The following is a 19,687-nucleotide window of genomic DNA, read 5'->3' on the forward strand; positions in this document are numbered from 1 at the left end:
GTGCTTTAGTTTCTTCTATCTGTAGTTATTCGAGAGTTCCCAAAGGTGAAACGATAAGGAATGTATCGTTTGTGGTTATAACAACTTACTGCCTTAAACTCGAACTTTAGTTACTCTTTCCCAAAGATTTCTTAATTGATGGAAAGATAAGACCCCTAGTTAGAGTGTCCCCAAGTTGTTCTTCACAGGATTTGTGAGAAAAGGGGGCTCTTAGTGAAGGAATGCGAAGTGCTGTACAGGAGTGCTAAAGAAAAGAAGGTCCGCATCTGTCATGGGCCTGTCTTTGACTAGTGGAGAAGGATGGGGGGCCCTCCCAACAGGGCGGAGTGTGAGGAAGAGGAAGGGGAAGAGAGATTCATTAGCGAGGAGAGTTGCTTGGAGAGGATGCTGTCCTTTCCCCTCCCGCCACCCTCACTGTGAGGTCACACCAGAACGTCCTGTGGAGGTTGGAAGGGTACCCAACAGAGGGGAGGTTGAAGGCACCTCCCTAAGGATTTGTACTGCCCTGAAGAAATGTTTAGGCCCACTGCCCAAAATGGGGACTGGGGTCATGGTGGGGGGGGGTTGCTGGTAGAAGAGCTTGACGTGTGTTGCCCCGGGGTTTGGGGCATTAGAAACTAGGACTCGCCTCTTCTCTGGAAAGCTCGGAAGCAGCCTTTAGTAGCAGAGCAGAGAAGTACAAGAGCACACGGTTGCGTGGACCACTGGTTCTCAACCACAGGGGGAATTGCCCTCTAGGGAACATTAGGCAGTTCTAATGTCAAAAAGCACTTCTCCGACAAGATCAGTAGCTGCTTCTTGAGAAGCTCTCTCCAGGTCGCATTTCCTCTAGAATTGCAGGAGCCTTTGTTTTATTATGTTTCCTAGGACACAGGTCACTTTTACTTACTTTATGTGAACTTGTGAATACCTTCCTTACACCTCTCACTAAGTATGGTCTTGTTAAATGATGGACGCGTGTCTGATTTATCCTAGTATTTCCTACCATGCACATCACCATACATAATAAACACTATAGAATATCTTCACCCGATGATCAGCAAAAATAAAACATGTCACAACATTTTAAAAATTGAGCAATATTCTGTGGAAAATGCATTTAGAATATAGATTTTAATTATAGTACCTTCAAAAGATGAAATTATTTCTGATTTTCTTTCTAAAGGCAGCTCCCAGCAGAAGCAAAACTCTTCTCTCATGTGATTTCCATGTGGAGAGAAATAATGTTAAAAATACAAAACAAACTGGATGCTTTTCGGATAACCACCTCTGCGGGAGTCCTTGAAATTCTACAAAATTGCAACACATGTCTTGACTATATAATGAAAAGTCTGGAGGTAAAACTATAGCAGTCCTAAGGTGGAGAATCATTTAATCGTCGAAACAATGTAATGCACAACAGTAGCTCTTCCAATGCAGATTTTCTTTCTTCTAGCTGCCAACAGTTTTTCCAACTCTAGCCAACTATAGGGTTAATGAAAATACTATCAAAATGAAAAAAAAAGTGGGTAGACCAATCTAAATGGCCTTAGACAAAATACCAAAAAAATTTTTTAAGTGCCTAGGTTTCCTTATCTGTAAATTGGGAATAATGTTAGTGCCTACCTTGAGGGGCTTTGTGCTGAATGAGATAATGCATTTACAGCACAAGAGCTCGCGCAAAGAAAGTATTTAATGAGTGTTAATTATATTAGCACTAGGATTATTATTAAATTGACAAAATCAGCAAAAAATGAAATGGGATAGTTTATTTTATTTAATTTTAAATCCAGTATAGTTAACATAAAGTATTATATTAGTTTCTGGGATACAGTATAATAATTCAACAATTCTATCATCATTCAGTGCTCATCAAGGTTTGTGTACCCTTAATCCCCTTCACCTATTTCATCCCCCCCCCAACCCCTGTAACCAGCAGTGTGTTCTCTATAGTTCAGAGTTTGTCTCTTGGTTTGTCTTTTTTTTTCTTTTGTTCATTTGTTTTGTTTCTAAATTACACATCTGAGTGAAATCATATGGTATTTGTTTTTCCCTAACTGGCTGACTTCATTTAACATTATGCCCTCTAGATCCACCCATGTTGTTACAAATGGCAAGATTTCATTTTTCTTTATGACTGAGTAGTATTCCATTGTATACACATCTTCTCTATCCACTCAGCTGTGGACAGTTGTGCTGCTTCCATAATTTGGCTATTGTAGACAATGCTGTGATAAACATGGGGGCCATATAATTTTTGAATTAGTGTTTTTGTATTTTTTGGGTAAATAGCCTGTAGTGGAATTACTGGATCATATGGTAGATCTTTAATTTTTCAAGGAACCTCCATACTGTTTTCCGCAGTGGCTGCACCAGTTCTCATTCCCACCAACAGTGCACGAGGTTCCTTTTTTCCCCACATCCTCACCAACACCTGTTGTTTCTTGTGTTTTGGATTTTAGCCATTCTGACAGGTGTGAGATGATTGCATTTCCCTGATGATGAGTGATGTTAGGCATCTTTTCATGTGTATGTTGGCCATCTTCATGTCATCTTTGGAGAAATGTCTATTCATGTCTTCTGCCCGTTTTTAAATTGGATTATTTGTGGGTTTTGGTATTGAGATGTATAAATTCTTTATGTGTTTTGGATGCCAGCCTTTATCAGAGATGTCATTGGCAAGTATCTTCTCCCATTCCATAGGTTGTTGTTTAGTTTTGTTGATGGTTTCCTTTGCTGTGCAGAAGCTTTTTATTTTTTTTTATTTTTTTTAAAGATTTTATTTATTTATCTGACAGAGATAGAGACAGCCAGTGAGAGAGGGAACACAAGCAGGGGGAGTGGGAGAGGAAGAAGCAGGCTCACAGCGGAGGAGCCTGATGTGGGGCCCGATCCCATGACGCCGGGATCACGCCATGAGCCAGAGGCAGACGCTTAACCGCTGTGCCACCCAGGCGCCCCCAGAAGCTTTTTATTTTGATGTGGTCCCCCTTGTTTATTTTTGCCTTTGTTTCCCCTGCCTCATGAGACACATCTAAAAAGAAGTTAGTATGGCTGATGTCAGACACATTACTGCCTGTGCTCTCTTCTAGGATTTTTATGGTTTCAGGTTTTCACATTTAGGTCTTTAATCCATTTTGAGTTTATTTTTGTGTATGGTGAAAGAAAGTGGTTTCTCTTTTGCGTGTTGCTATCCAGTTTTCCCAGCACCATTTGTTGAAGCAACTGTCTTTTTCCCATTGCATATTCTTGCCTCCTTTGTTGACGATTAATTGACCATATAATTGTGGGTTTATTTCTGGGCTCTCTATTCTGTTGTATTGATCTATGTGTCTTTTTTTTTTTTTTTTTAAAGAGAGAGCACGTGCACATGAGTGGCAAGGATGGGCAGAGGGAGAGGGAGAATCCCCAGCAGGCTCCACACAGCGTGGGGCCTGATGCAGGGCTGGATCTCACAACCTTGAGATCATGACCAGAGCCAAAATCAGAAGTTGGACACCTAACAGAATGAGTCACCCAGGCACCCATCTATGTGTCTTTTTTTGTGTCCGTACCCTATTGTTTTGATTACTACTGATTTGTAGTATATCTTGAAATCTCAGATTGTGATGCCTCCAGTTTTGTTCTTCTTCTCCAAGATTGCTTTGACTTTTTGAGGTCTTTTGCATACAAATTTTAGGATTGTTTGTTCTCATTCTGTGAAAAATGCTGTTGGTATTTTGATAGGGATTGCATTAATGTCTAGATTGCTTTGGGTAGTATAAATATTTTAACAATATTTGTTCTTGCTGTCCATGAGGATGGAATATCTTTCCATTTGTTCATGTCATCTTAAATTTCTTTCATCAGTGTTTTATAGTTTATAGCGAGAGTACAGGTCTTTCACCTGCTTTGTTAACTTTATCCCTAGAAATTTTATTATTTTTAGTGCTTTCGTAAATAGGACTATTTTCTTAATTTCTGTTTCTTCATTCTTAGCATATAGAAATACAATGGACTTCTGTATATCGATTTTATATCCTGCAACCTTACTGAATTCATTTATCAGTTCTAGTAGATTTTAGTAGTAGGTGGTTTCTTTATGAGGTTTTTATGTATAGTATTATGTCATTCTGCAAATATCCTTACCAATTTGGATACCTTTTATTCCTGTTTTCTTGTCTGATTGCTATGGCTAGGACTTCCAGTACTATGTTGAATAGAAGTAGTGAGAGTAGACATCCCTGTCTTGTTTGACCATAGAGGAAAAGTTCTCAGTTTTTCTGCATTTAGGATGATATTAGCTGTGGGTTTTTCGTATATGGCCTTTATTATGTTGAGGTATGTTCCTGGATGGACTCTGAGAAACAAACTGCAGGCTTCAGAGGGGAGGGGGGTGTGGGGGAATGGGATAGGCTGGTGATGGGTAGTAAGGAGGGCATGTATTGCATGGTGCACTGGGTGTTATATGCAACTAATGAATCATCGAACTTTACATCAAAAACCAGGGATGTACTGTATGGCGACTAACATGATATAATAAAAAAATATTAAAAAAATGAACTCATTCTAAAAGCATTAAATTTTTACTCCTCCTCACGTCTTAAGTATATGGTGTCATACTTTACATCCTTTTATGTTGTGAGTCCCTTGACTGATTTTTACATATATACTTATCTTTAATGCTTTAATGCTTTGGAGATTCCTACTTTTCTTATTCCTTATGGTCTTTCCTTTCCACTCAAAGAGTCCCCTTTGAGGAGAGGAAAAAATAAAACAAGATGAAATCAGAGAGGGAGACAAACCATAAGTGACTCTTAAGCACAGGAAACAAACTGAGGGTTGCTGGAGGGGAGAGGGGTAGGGGGATGTGGTAACTGGGTGATGGAAATTAAGGAGGGCATGTGATATAATGAGCACTGGGTGTTATATAAAACTGATGAATCACTGACCTCTACCTTTGAAACCAATAATACAGTATATGTTAATTGAATTTAAATAAAAATAAATTTTTCTAAAAAACAAACAAAAAAAAAGTCTCCTTTAACATTTCTTGTAGGTTTGGTGGTCATGAACTCCTTTAACTTGTGTTTGAGAAATTCTTTATCTCTCCTTCTGTCCTGAATGAGATAGAGTGGATATCTCTTGCTGGGTAGAGTATTCTTGGTTGCAGGTTTTTTCTTTCAGCACTTTGAATATATCATGCTGCTCCCTTCTGGCCTGCAAAGTTTCAGCTGAAAAATCAGCTAATAGCCTTATGGGGTTTCCCTTGTATGTAACTGCTTTCTTTCCTCTTGCTGCATCTAAAATTCTCTCTTGATCACTGTTTTTTGCCATTTTAATTATGTGTCTTGGTGCAGACCTCCTTGGGTTGGTTTTGTTGGGGGCTCTCTGTGCCTCCTGGATCTGGATTTCTGTTTCCTTCCCCAGATTCAGGAAGTTCTCAGCTGTTACTTCTTCAAATAAATGTTCTGCCCCCTTTTCTCTCGCTTCTCCTTCTGGGATCCCTATCATGAGACTGTTCTTATGCTTGATGGTGTTGCTGAGTTCCCTGCGTCTGTTCTCATTTTGCATCATTTTTTTCTCTCACTGCTCAGCTTGATTACTGTCTATTACTCTGTCCTCTGGGTGGCTGATCCATTCTTCTACTTCCTTTTTTTTTTACTGTTTATTCTAGGTAGTTTATTTTTAATTTCATTTATTGAGTTCTTCATATCTGATTGGTTCTTTATGTTTCCTATCTCTTTTTTGGGGGTCTCACTGAGGTCCTCCACTCTTAAGTCTAGCGTGTAGCTTTATGACCTTTACTTAAAATTCTCTATCAGGAATATTACTTACCTCCACTTTGCTTAAGTCCCTTGCTATGATTTGGGGCGTATTCCTCTGTCTCCTCATTCTGTCTGTTGCTGTGTCTGTTTCTATGTATTAGGAGAGTCCGCTACGTCTCCTGCACTTGAAAGGAGTGGCTCTATGAAGAAGAGGTCCCGCGGTGCAATGTCTCCTCTTCACCAGAAAATGGTTTCAGCGGTGTCTCCGGTGTGTGTTACTACAGGGGTGTCCTACCGTTGTGGCGGAGCTGCGTTCGCCTTCCGTCCGGCCTGTGAGGGCTCTCTGCCTGTTGTGGGCAGAGTCTGGTGCCTGTGGTGTCGTGGGCCGGTCCGGGGCTGCTTTGGGCTTGAGCTGAGTCCGACCAGGTGTTCGCCAGAGATGAAGTAGCACCAAACTGAAGGCACTTGCCCTGTGTTGTTCCCTGAGAAGCTTCTGTGGGTGGGTGGGGTCTTCAGTCAGACCAGCTGCCTGCCCCCAGCCCACAGCTGGGGCCACAGTCAGACTGGCGTGTGTGCAGTTATCTTCCCCTGTTCCAGAGCATGACTCACTCTGGAGCCGTGCTGGCCCTCGTCTGGGCTGTGTGAACACTGCCTGGCTTGTGGCAGACAGACTCCTGCGGAGGCCCCGTGGGGGGGGGGGTTGTGGATCCGCAACATGCATGTGGCCAGGGGTGCAGTGCTAGCAAGGTCTGTGCAGGTCTGCCGTGGGAGGGACCTGGTGCTGAGGTCTGGCTGGAGGGGCGTGTCCACACCGGAAGGAGGGGGTTGCTGTTAGCAAGTGAGTTCCAGCTGCGGTCAGAGGATCTAGGCTAGGAGAGGGAAATGGCACCGTCAGCTCCTTTGTTCCTGGAGAAGTGTCCTCCGATCTCCGTCCCTCCAGCACAGGCTCTGAGATGGGTAAAGGACTCTTTCCTGTATGCCCCAGGTGGTTTTCAAACTGCAGCTTCTGTGCTGTATCTCTGTGGGGCTGTTTGTCACGCAGTCCCTGCAACAGTGGGGACTCCATTTCCTCTCTCCCTCCCAGCTCTCCTAGAGCCGAGCCACTGATTTGTAAAATTTCAGGTTTTAAGTCCTGTTGGTTGTAAGAACTTGCAAAATTTGACCTGTCTCATTTTCTTTCTTTTTTAAATTTATTTTATTATGGTATGTTAGTCACCATACAGTACATCATTAGTTTTTGATATAGTGTTCCATGATTCATTGTTTGCGTATAACACCCAGTGCTCCATGCAATACGTGCCCTCCTTTCAAAGCCAAATGTTAGGAGGATTCATCTTCCCCGTGCTGGCTCCCTGTGAGAGGGTCTGTTTCTCCCCCTGGTCTGTGCTCCTGGGTCTCTCTCTTCTTCCACAGACCCACAAGTCTGTCTAGCTCCCCACCACCTCTCTGCCCTTCCTCTCTTCTTCAGTGTGGCCTCTTCTCTGCATGTAGTCGTGGGGTTTGTTCTGCCAGTCTTTGGGTCATTTTCTGAGTTATTTATGCCAATAGGGGTGTTATCTAGGTTTACCTGGGGGGCGAAGTGAGCGCAGGGTCCTTCCCGTTCCACCGTTGTCCCCAGAAGTCCTCGTCTGATGATTTTATAAATTAAGTTATTCCATATATTTAAACATTGCCAAAACATCAGATTGTCAGCTAGACATACATATTTTGAAATATTGGGTTTTAATACCTGAGATTCGTGGTGAATATATTCACTTCACTTCATAAACCAAGATCTCTTTCTGGGTTTTTATCTCTTTTCCTTGTTGAGCACAAGTCACACCGGGTGTGATGACCCCTCCAGAATACCCACATATGGTAGTTACAGCCTATAGAAAGTTCTCTGCCCAGGAAGACCCTCTGCTCTATGAATCCATGAATCGATTAATAATAGCGAGTTTACTGAGTAAGGATTTAGATAAGCCTTCTAATTATTTCTAGTGTATCTTTGGACTGTTACTAAGCATCATTACCAACCAGTAATTTTCCATTTATTCCTGCATTGAGTACCTGCTTTATACCAGGCACTGCTGCTGCATGCTGGGACTCCTGAGATAATTCCCTACTATTGCAGAACTCAAGATCTCTTACAGGAACCAAAGTAGAAAGATACTAGCCTGAATGTATGCTGTGATAGTTTGGGTGGTATGGTCACATGAAAGAAGAGAGATTAACCTAGCCTGGGAGAAGTGATCATTTAGCTGGGTTTTGGAAAAATGTGTGAGTTGGGCAGGTAAAAGGTTCAGGGTGTGTGGGTGGCTGGGTGGGAAGAGTATCCTAGGCAAAGGGGAAGCATAGATCTGGACCCATGAGCAAGTGTGGCATGTTCTAGAGCCGAAACAAGATGGTACCAGTGGAACCTGTTTTGCAAATGGGAAAGTGGGGAAAGGTAAGATTCCCCAGGAGGTAGGGCCAGGTGACAAAGGGCCTTGAATATCACAATGAAGGATTTTGAGCAAGAGAGTGAAATAATTTGACTTAGAAATGTCTCCCTACAAGGGAGCATAGAGTTATGTGTAGATGGGGGGCAGTGAGAATAGAGAAAAATAAACCAGTTATGAGACTCGAAATCCTGGAGGACTAAGGTAAGACGGTGGTGAGGATGAAAGAACGTGGAGCCAGGAGCTTCTGATGGGCGTGTGGAGGAGAAAGGAAAGAGGTCCAGGCTTGTGCTGAGATTTCTGGCTTGGCCACCCAAGTGGAAGGGGATCACACTGCAGAGAGAGGAGGTAGGAGGGAGAGGCTTGTGTAGAAACAAGTAAGTTTTGTACATGTTGAAAATCTAACACTTAGGGGACAGCCAAATGAACATCTTCAATCAGCAGTTGGGTATGTAGATCTGGGGCAGCGGGAAGTGACAGGAGCCACAGAGCCAGCAGCCCAGGAAGAGTGGGACAGGCGGAGGAGAGATGGGGCAAGCGCCAATCAGCGTTAAAGTGTGGGGACCTCGAGGGATCCTGAAAGCAAATGGTAAGAAGTAGGAGAGTGACATCCCAGGCAGAATGAGGGACAGAGCCAACAGTCACATGCGACGCAGACGTCATGCGACATGAATACTGAGCAGCTCCGGTCTGTCCATCCATTAGCAGAGGGGCTACACGGCAGGGTGCTGGGGTGGCTGAGAGACGAGTTTCTAGACGAACTTTTCAAGCACTGTAACCGTGGAGGGGAGGCGGGCAAGTAGGCAGTAGCTAGAGGAAAACAAACTGCGAGAGGGGGCTGCTTACGTATAGTTTTAATGAGAGGTAAAAGGGGAGCCTGTTGCAAAGGAGAGCTTGCAAGTGCAGGAGAGTGTCAGTGACACAGGATGGCTGGCCCGGTGGCCAAAACAGGCGTCTCCTCCTCTGGAGGAGGGGGACTGAAGACAGGTGTGAGTGCAGCTAAGCCTCAGGGAGGGCTGGGGCTGGAGGGGCCGTGCATGCAGCAGGACATGAGGTGACAACTTACTCCCTGAGGACCCTGAGGACAGGAGAGGAGCAGAAAGGTGGGGGTGGGCAGGCAGTGCTGGTGCTCCAACAGACAGCGGGGCATCTGTGCGTGTGCCTTCACGGGTGGGGTTTCTTGGTTTTTATTTTCATTTGTTTGAGTTTTGCTTTATTAAAAATTATTTTAGCAGTTTAAGAATAAATTAGGCATGGGCTCTTATTTTTACTAATTCTACTCTGTATACTGCAATTTGAATATCATGCTTTTTGTGTGCAAATGTAGGCCCAAATGAGCTGTGATCCTATCATGATTAAACATACATTATGAATGGCAATTTCTTTTGGTTCTGGACAGGACTACCTTGAAATTAAAAGAATGATTTTCCCAAGATTTTACTTTCTTAGCAACGCTGAACTCCTTGATATTCTAGCTGATAGCAGAAATCCTGAGTCGGTACAGGTAATATTATTATTCTCTGTCAGTGATACTATTTCCCAACCAGGTCAGAATTTTATAGTGTTACTGATTCTTGTTTCTGGTCCACAGCCTCATCTTGTGAAGTGTTTTGAAAATATAAAACAATTACTGATATGGAAACAAGAAATCGGGCCTCCTGCTGTGATAATGCTCATATCTGCTGAAGGCGAAACTCTTCTGTTGCCCAAGTAAGGCATTCGTGTTACAAATCAAGCATTCAGACTCTGTAAAACTTCCCTATTTAACACCTCTCTTTGGAAATTTCTGGTATCTCATAGAAGTTTGCTAAGCAAACTGTTTCTTCAAAGATAACGTACCTATGCAGAATTTTACTTTTCCGTGTCTATATTTATTGGTATTATCCTGAGTGCCAACACGGGGTTTTATTATAGGAACTTCAGAAGGCAATTTACTATTTGCTTGGCGTTGTTAATGCTGCTCCCCCTGCTGCCTCCCCGCCCCCAGCCCCCAGCCCGGCTGGCTGTGAACGGCTGCAGGCCGGGTTCATCAGCTGGGTCCTGCCACCACACTGGTCCAGTTTGCCAGCCAGCCTTTGGCATGTGGCTCCTTATGGGAGTTGATTAAAAAATGCTGCACCCAAGTGTCCCCATCCACCAGAGTCCTTAACCCAACCCTGACCTAGGCTGGCTGTTTAAAAGAGCCAGTGAGGAATACAAAAATGCTTTGTAATATAATTTATCTAGTTTGTCAGTTCATGTTTTACTGGAACCTCTTAATTTTGTAAATCCATGGTTTTGATTGATGTCAGAATTCCCTAAAGTTAGGTGGTATATTGTCTGCGTAGCTTTCCAAATTGAGATCTAGAAAAAAATAAAAATTAGAGAATTGTGGTCCTTTGGCCTGTGAATGTTGTAAGTGTAGAAAAGTTAGTCTACAGCCTTATCAAAGGAGTGAAACATGGATAAAAATTGTTTGCAAATTATTTTTGAAAAAATTATAGGAAAATTCGTGTAAGAAGTGCTGTGGAACAGTGGCTGGTGAATGTAGAGAAAAGCATGTTTGATGTGCTGAAAAAGTGAGTACAGTTTTTAATCCTAAGATTGCACTATATATATATATATATATATATATATATATTTAAACTTGGTTAATTCTCTACTAATCCAAGTGGGAAGTATCTGCAGAAATGCATGAAATAAAGTCTTTTATGAAATGGGCTTTGATAGAATATGACAGCACATGGCTGAATGGAAAATAAGCATTTTTACAGTGTGAATGTCAGTTGGAGAGCATGATCAGGGACCACATTTGGGCGAGATTTGTGTGCTTAGGGCTCATTCGTATCTGCAAACTGGCCAGGAGCTGAACTCACGGCAGGACGTTGCTGCCTGCTTTCTAAGGACCCAGTGCCCAGCAGGCTAGGGCAGTAGTCCCTCCCACTTCTGCTTCCTCGCATTGCTTGCTTGGTTCAGGCTTTATACCTTCCAGTCTGTTTTTTACCTTCCAGTCTGTTTAGAGTGAAGAAAGAGCCTCAGAGTGTGAACTTTTCAGAAAATTTGGCTAGAGCCGTCTTGTACAATTCTAATTATTTGTTGTTGGTTATAGAAAGGCTTTTTATTGGTCTTGAGGTTTTAATATCTATATTTATGAATATGATCCTGAAGCCAACACAAAGCTTCCAGAGCAGAGCAGATTATTACTTACTTACATAGATAACCACAGTGGCTTTCCTTGGCTCCAGTTCTTCGCTGGGGTGATGTGATGAGAGCCAGCTGTCTTTCGTGTGAGGACAAGGAACCCTGAAAAATGCATCTGGGCACTTGAAAGACAAACCGATTTTCACTTACTGCTCTGGGACTTTTGTCAGATAATCTTATTTGCTATTAATGATAGTTCTTTCTCTTTCTTCACAGTTCTTTTAAAAAAGTCTCTTCGTTTTCATGTTTAGGATGACAAATTTTGTGCAGTGTTGAAAAGCACAGATGACAGCATCCTTCTTTTGTTCCTAATTTTACGGGGAACGTTTCCAACAACTCACCGTTTGTTTATGATGCTTGGATTTCTGGGATATGCCCCTCATCAAAGTAAAGAGTTTTATTCTACTCATTTGCAAAGTTTTTAATAATTAAAGGATGTATAAATAGTTCAGAGTTGTTTTTTATAATGAATCTGTCAAGAAACCCAAATACTCTTTTGCCTTTAATTTGTGGTTGTCATGAATTAGAATAACAAAGTTCCTTATGTTGAACTTCCCTTGATTTTTCTGATCATTTTGCGGGTCTACATACTTTATTTTCTAGAAAACTGTACTAAACATTTCCTCCTCTTCTGTGGGTTTGTCCTTACCTTGTTTTATTTCTAGCATTTATTTCTAATAAATAACTGTGTCCCCAGCCCTGTTGGCTCCTTTGACCGTGCCCCCATGTCTGCAGAGTCCCTTCACTGAACTCTCAGGGCGCCCTTCGCATGCGCTGCGTTCTGCTGCTTCACTGCTCCCCATCCCGTTGTATGTCTTCCGGTCATCAGGCTTTTGGTCTGGAGGGGTTTTCACTGACTGTTGTTGCATTGAGTTTCTTCATGTCTTTTGGGGCAGCCATGCCAAAGTCATAAACATTTCCTTTTTTCTAGTGAATGCTCTTAAAATGTTAATGTACAAAGTGAAACATATTTTTATCAAAGCCTATAGTAAATACCTCCGATTTGTCCACAGTGAGCATGGATCATTTCCTGATACCCTCCAGTCACCTCCTCCATTTTATAATCATGCAGGATTTTATTCCAAATGAGTTAGTTCTCTGTTTATGGACCAATAATTATCTAGTCTTAGTAAGATTCTTGGTTTGTTTTGGTTTTGTTCATTAGCGATTCACAGGTCTCACATTTTAGAGTTTGTTTTCCTTCTGCTATATATATTTCCAAGTAATTTTTTCCAGAAAACATCTGTGAGTGGCAAATATTTTTATTTTGCCCTCTTACTTGCAGGCTAGTTTGAGTGGAATTAATTTTAAGTTCAAATCCAATTTGTTGAATGCTAGTTCCCCAAAACGTCACCATACCGACATGTTGATAAGACAGAGCTGAGTGTGGGGGTGAAGGAGAAGCCCTGCTGAGACCCCCAGAGCGCCCAGGCACCCAGGCGAGGAAGGATTAAGCTGGAATGTCTGTCTGTCGAGCTGTGGCAGTCTGGTTTGCAGCGGGCCTTCCGTGTGGGGCTTGATTACAGCTGGACAGAGATCAGGGGACGGCCGTCTGGGAGTGGAGGACACAGCAGCAGGGGCTGCCCTTTGGCGCTGGGTTTTGGAAAAAGCATCATTTTTGTTTTCACACATGCCCGGACAGTGAGGTATTATCTTCATAACACATTCAGTTTGGCAAAACAGTGTCTTCTACCTGGAAGCCTTTTCTTAGCGTTTGAGTGTGTCCTTGCACTGTTCCCTTTGGGGAAATGATTTCTCTTTCATCAAATATCGCAGGACCTGGTGGTATTTGATCTCACCAGAAAATGTTCGTATTCCTACGTCACTCTCCCCACTGGCGGAGCGACTGTCAGATACTAGCAGCTCTGGAGATGGCCCTGATCGCAGAGAGTGTCGACTCCGGGTTAGAACCGGTAACGGAGCCGTCTGTGGCTGCGTGAGCTTTGTTACGGCTGCTTCCCCAGGTTCCTAGTCGGACCGGCGAGTCCCTCTGCCTGTCCCAGCAGGTACTGGTGCTCAGTTACAGAGGCAGGCCTGCGCGGCTGCAGGTGACAGAACAGATCCCAGTCTGGGAGTGGCATATCTTCCGGTGCATGGATGTTCCTTTCCATTTCCCCTGGACGCTGCAAGCTGCCTTTGTCACTTCCCCGGCACTCGGGTTCCAGTGCTGTGTCGGATGCAACGGCCGAGTCTCGTGGGAAAATGCCAGTGTCAACAAACTTTGGTTCCTTTCTTCCCATCTCTCCACTTCCCTCCCTTCCTCCCTGTCTTTCCCGCCCTGTTTTCCGACGTGTGGTGCGATTGCAGGCCCGATTCTGCTTCTCTCTCCAGCCCCATTGGCCCTCGGAGCTTTCCATTCCCATTGGCCACCGGCAGCTGAGTATGGGGCAGGGGGTGTGGGGACAGGCAGAACCCACTGCGGTCCCTACTTAGAAAGCTCTCTCCTCATCGTCCTGAAGAGCCACCCCCGCCTCCCTCTTGTTTTGTCAAACTTGGCAGGAGTGTTCTTTGGTGGCTCTTCTCTTTCTAAAATTCAGTCCCAATTTGCTTGCATCTGCTAGAGACGTTTCAAGTTGTGAATCCCCTGGAGCATACTTTCTTGTGTTCCAGTGTTTTCTATGTGTGTATGTGTATATGTATATATATGATATATATTATTATGTAGTATTCATACATTATCATTTGAAGAATATTGTTCACGATGAATATTGTTCACGTGATCCACTCTCTCCCAAGAGACTAGAAAAAATCAGAATAAATATTTCCAAAACCCTGGAGGAAATAAAATAAAATATAGTGTGCTGTGTATGTGTGTATTTATATAAATATAAACACAGGGGAACGTGTCAAAAATAGAAGTAAGATCTTAATTAAAAAAAGATTTTGTCAAAAGAGAAATGGAACTACATGTTGTTAGAGAGAGAGCAGTGCTACACAAAGTTGTGAATAAAAGCAGTAAGGACAGATCACATAACAGCAAACGAAAAGAAAACAAAGACATAAAATAAAAGGTCATTTTAATTGATGAAACATACATTTGCCACTGATGTTGTTTTGAAATACATAGAAAGTTGTTATAAACCTATTTCTCCTCAGTGGCAGTGAAAATAATAAAATGAAAACAGACACCATTTGCAATTACAGCAAAAATTAGAAGAATCAATATTCATTTTAAAAGTAAACTAAATTCTGAATTATGATAAGTTAAGAAAAGAAGCAGTCGAAGTAGAAGAAAATGAGTGAAGTTTCATGTCAAGAATTTCTGACACATGGCATCAGTGATGAAATGTGAAGATTGATCGATTTGACTATACAGAAACTAAAAACTTCTGAGTGGAAAAAACCCACTGTAACAATATGCGGACATTTTCTGTCGGCACATATTAACTTGATCTTAAATAAAAATGTCTGCATATTTTTCATGAATCCTATTGTTTTCCTTATGATTAATTTTTAAAGGTAAATGCAAGGCTTTACTGCGAAAATTCATTTGATGGTTTCAAATTATTTTAAATACTGATTTTGTCATTGATAGTATTAGAAATTCAAAGCTAATGTGTGTCATCTCCCCCTTTTAGTTTTACCATCCCAGAAACTCAGTGGCCCTATTAGAGAAGTACAGGTGATATTAAAGGGAAATTTAAGGAATATGCATTTGCATGAATTAATAAGGCTCTATTAACTCTAGCATTTGGTCCCATACGTATACCTAACTTAGAATTAAAAAACCAGAGATCCTAAAGGAAAATCTCCCCGTGATCTTGTCATGCTTGATCATTAAATGGCCACTATGATTGCACGTAATGATAGAAAGAAAATGTTTTGTTTGTAGGTTTGTAAGTCAAGGGGTCGAAGACTGGAGCTGCCAGACTTTCTCTGCGTGGGTGGTGTCTCATCCAGGACAAGTGGTCCTCACGGTGGTGAGTTAGTTTATGGATATACTGTCCAGAAAGCAAAAATTTAGAAAGAAACCATTATGAAGGGTACTAATATGTGTCACTTACTTTGAAATGCATCAAAAAATAAGATGGACGGTTGAATGGAAAACTGAACAGATATGTGAGAAAGTAAATATAGCAAAAAATAAGCAGGAATATAGGTGGTGGGTATATGGGTATTTGTTTTATAATTCAACTTCTTACGGTTTTTAAATTGTTTCATAATAAAACGTTGGATGAAAATAAATCCTAAATTATTTTGTCAGGGACAGCCCTCTGTTGCAGTGTATTTGGTTTCTACTGCTGTCATTAGAAAGTTGCTACACACTTAGTTGCTTAAAACAGCACACGTTTGTTATCTCGCAGTTGTGTCTGTTGAAGGCCTCACTGGTGTCACTGGCCAAAATCAAGGTCTCAGCAAGGCTGCATTCCTTCCCAGAGGCTCAGGAAAGAGTCCCTTCCCTTCTCTTTCCCAGTTTCTAGAGGCCACTGGGATTCCTTCATTTTCAAAGCCAGCCCTGTTTGCATCTGTCTCTGTCTGCTCTTCTGTAGTCAAACCTCCCTCTGCTCACAGGCAGAAAAAGTTCTCCACGTTTAAGGGTACATATGATCCTATTGGCCCCACTCAGGTAACCCACAATACTCTCTCCATCTGAAGGTCTTGATTTCATCACTTGCAAAGTCCCTTTTGCCACATCAGGTGACACAGTCACAGGTTCTGAAGAGTCACAAAGGAATATCTTCGCAGGGAGCCTTCATTCTGCTCATGGTTGCTGTTCTGGGCCTCAAGGAAGAAAGAGAAACAAGGTCTGAGGGGATAGCAAGGAAGCCAGCACGTAGTACTTTTAAGAGGAGGAATTCGTGAAGTAATGGTCAAAGCCAGGAGTAGGGAATTTCCCCTGTAGACCGTGTTGAATGAGAGAAGGACAGGGACAGATCTCCAGGGACATCCACATTTAACAAGCAGGCAAAGGAAGGGGCTCCCTGAAGGGGAAAGCCAGAGGCGTCAGGGAAGCTAAGGGAGCAGAGAGGGAACTGGACTGACGTTTCTCTGCAGACAATGAGCGGGCGCCATTTTGAAATGCTCTAGAGAGGTCTGAAGTCTCAGTTACGTCTGTCAGTGACAAGAGTCCCCACACACTTGGGAATAGTGGTTCTCTTGCACTGATGGAGGAGGAAGCCCCAGCCCCACGAGTTACCCTCATCAAGTGTCTATAAAGCAGACTTGACTTTATTAAATTCTCTATTAAAGATAACATCACATCTTTTCACTGTGCCTTGCCCCACCACAACTGTCAGGTCTCTGTTCACATAACCTGGGATTAGGGACACAAATAAGGATGTCCGATCTCCCGGTCGCCTATGTCGTGCACTTGACTGAATTTTGATAAAATACTCGAAGATCCTGAGCTGCAAGGGCTTGTGTAAGCTGTTGTCTACAAGGGCAGCAAAATGATGGTGAATTGGTCTGGACATTTCTGTGGTTGACCAGGCATCCAGATAATCAGATCTGCTCTGTGAAGAGAAGATCATCCCTAGATCCCTGGTCCTCCAAACATGCTAATCAAGAAGAAGTGGTTCATTATAGGCTTGAACTGAAATCATTGAACAGACTTTGCCAAATTTCCTCCCCTGTCTGCCCAGCCTGCTGCTAATTCCCCATCCCAGTGTCCCGTTGATAATGTGCCTGTGTGTTCTGGCCACAGAGAATTTCAGTGTGGATTTATCCAGGCCAGAGCACCTGACAGTTACCTTCCAGCTAGCTGAAGAGAGAAAAATCTGGTTCACAGCCTGCCTCACCAGAACTTGCACTGACGCAGCCTAGCAGTGGGGGCTTGGCCCATTGGATGCTCTCTCTGAGGCTGTGAATCTTGAATAAATGCCTCAAACATAGCTGTGCAGTGGCTTTTGACCGGACTCCTCTGTGCGGTAGCCTTGACAACGGTTCCTGCCGCCTCGCCCAGACTCGCTCCTGCCCACATCCCAAGCCACGGTCTCTCTCCTCCTGTTGATCTGCCACATCCTTTCAGAAAGTCAAAGGTGGTTTCTGCTGCATGCATCCAAGAACACGGACTGATACGTCAGGCTCCACACTCTCTCCCCTCTTTTCTTGCTCTGGAAGAAAGTCCCACCGCTATACCTCTTACCTCTATGCTAACTATTCCAGTGTTTATTTCTTTATAGCCTTACATGTTCTTTGGCACTTCAGATTCATGAAACCCCAAAACAAACCCACCACACCCCTTCCCCTCCAGCATGCTGTTCCTTCGGTAGGTGCTATCCTAGGGACTGAAATCACAGTTCACCCAGTCACAGGCCAGAAACCCACAAGCCTCCTGACGTGTTCCCCTCCACTGACTCCCAGGTCAATGTGACCTTAATCCAGTGGCCTTCTTAAAACGACTCTGCCATATGTGGAGAGAGTGAGCCTCAAAAGACGGATCAAATAACGGAAGTCATGCAGAGTTTCTGAAAATTATGATCGCAGACAACATATTCTAGGAAGACTATTTCTGGGGTCAGTTGAGCACACTGTCCTAATTTCTGGAGTTTTCTACCATTATTACTGTGTCCCGGGTTATTACTCAATCTAGTGATGATGGCCAAGAATATAAGATTTCGAAAGTCGAACTATTGGTGATAAATATATTTCAGTTTATTAAAAAATAAGGCCCCAGGAGCATTAATAAAATTCAGTGTCTGACTCTCAAATACATTCAAATGTGTAAACTCTCTTTCACACACAAACATACTCTCTCTCACACACACACACACACACACCCCGTGAAAACATCTGGTTTAATTTATAAAGTTTATTTTTCAGTGATCATCTTTACATCTTCCTTTTCCAGAGCCAGATCATGTTTTACAATGATTGTGTCAAAAGTTTCATGAGTTCTCATTCAAGAGCAGAGCTGGAGAAGGTCCATGCTGGCATGATCCATCACCTAGAAGAGATTGCAGGGCTGGCGGCGCTGGACACTAGTAACGCTCGCACGCAGGCCGTCCTGGGCGCGCTGCTCACGCTCTGCGTGCACTGCAGAGACATCGTGAGGGATTTGCTGCTGAAGGACATCTCCAGTGCGGGGGATTTTGAGTGGACGAGGTAAGTAGATCTCAGTTACGGTAAATTCATTCTCTACCTCAGGTTTTGTCAAACCTGACTTTTACTTTTCTGGGATTTATAGAAATTCTGGGCAGACTGTGTCCGTTTGAGCCCCCTGTGCCTATGTTTTCTTCCGTCTCTTCCACTTTAACCTCCTTCCGCTTCATCTTCCTGGATGGGCTTCGCTCCTCTCATCGTTCAGCCGGAGCACAGCCCTCCCTCAGGCCTCGACTCTTCCCTGTGTGCTGTGCCTTCTGGAACACTCTAAACTGGGAAACAAACCAGAGAGCGTTTCTAGCCAGTTTTCTGCCTCGGAGCACCCTTTCTCCTGCCAGGAGCCTGGCAGTATGTATTCATACATATGTATTTCATACATGAAACAGCACAAATGTGAAACTGTGGCAGAACAGAGCCACTGACCCTGGGGAGAAGAGGAAAGCAAGCATAAGATTCCTATAATGTGAAGTTTCAAACTGCCGAGTTATTTTTTTCTTTCTGAAGATTCCTCTGTTTATGGAAAAATAACTGTCCTGACTGCAGAAGGTCTTTGATTCTCAAGAAAAGTTAATTTTTAAGAAATTCTGCACGAGTATAAATTTACTTATTTTTGATGCAACAATTTCCTTTAAACACTAGGGAAAATGGAGCAGAGAGGCTGATATTTTGACTAACACCACTTGAATTTTACTGAATACTTTATATTTGATATATATTCACATGTTCATTTTACTGCAAAAGTATAACTGTATATTATTTTTAATTGCCGAAGAAATATGCTGTATTGATGAACCATCACTCAAAAGTTCAATATGTCATTATTACTTTCTAGTAACTCTCTTTGAACGTGTAAATGAAAGATGGAAGAGCATATATAGAAAAGTAAAGTAGGAAAGACACGATTCTAACCAACTCTGTGAGCATCTCTGATTCTAGGGCTACAGTTCCCAGGTTGTATGCCAAGGTGCCCCAAGGCCCCATACAGAATGCGCAGGACACTGCATAAAATTTTAAACTTTTGAAGGACCCAGAGGACTCATGTATCAGACACCAAGCAAACTGGTAGCTCAGAGTAGTTGACAAGTTTAACATTAGACCATTAAACGTTAGAATCATATTGATGATTTCTTATTCTTGCAAAGCTAGGTTTTGGGCAGTTGCTCTGATAAAGAAGCAAGCACTAAATGAAAACATGGTATAAGAAACAAAATTGACAGTATCCTATCTGATTCTAAGGCTTGTGAAATTGTGCAGTGCACGACAGGTACACACATCCCATTAGTAAGTAAGGGTGATTATGTAAAAATGAAATAAAAATTT

The 19,687-nt window shown here is 42.7% G+C and overlaps 1 protein-coding gene across 1 annotated transcript in view; it reads left to right on the plus strand.

The window, feature by feature from the left end:
- DNAH14 (dynein axonemal heavy chain 14) overlaps positions 1 to 19,687 on the plus strand; it is a 300,961-nt gene that overhangs the window by 88,789 nt on the left and 192,485 nt on the right. The window contains exons 22-27 of the mRNA XM_087859257.1: positions 1,166 to 1,337; positions 9,546 to 9,650; positions 9,738 to 9,856; positions 10,630 to 10,704; positions 15,159 to 15,246; positions 18,117 to 18,370. Coding sequence (XP_087715383.1) covers positions 1,166 to 1,337; positions 9,546 to 9,650; positions 9,738 to 9,856; positions 10,630 to 10,704; positions 15,159 to 15,246; positions 18,117 to 18,370 — 813 coding nt within the window. The remainder of the gene's footprint in view (positions 1 to 1,165; positions 1,338 to 9,545; positions 9,651 to 9,737; positions 9,857 to 10,629; positions 10,705 to 15,158; positions 15,247 to 18,116; positions 18,371 to 19,687) is intronic.

The sequence above is a fragment of the Ursus americanus genome, chromosome 2, assembly GCF_024610735.1.
Source record: "Ursus americanus isolate L20-20 chromosome 2, mUrsAme1.1.p, whole genome shotgun sequence".
Classification (NCBI taxonomy): Eukaryota; Metazoa; Chordata; class Mammalia; order Carnivora; family Ursidae; genus Ursus; species Ursus americanus.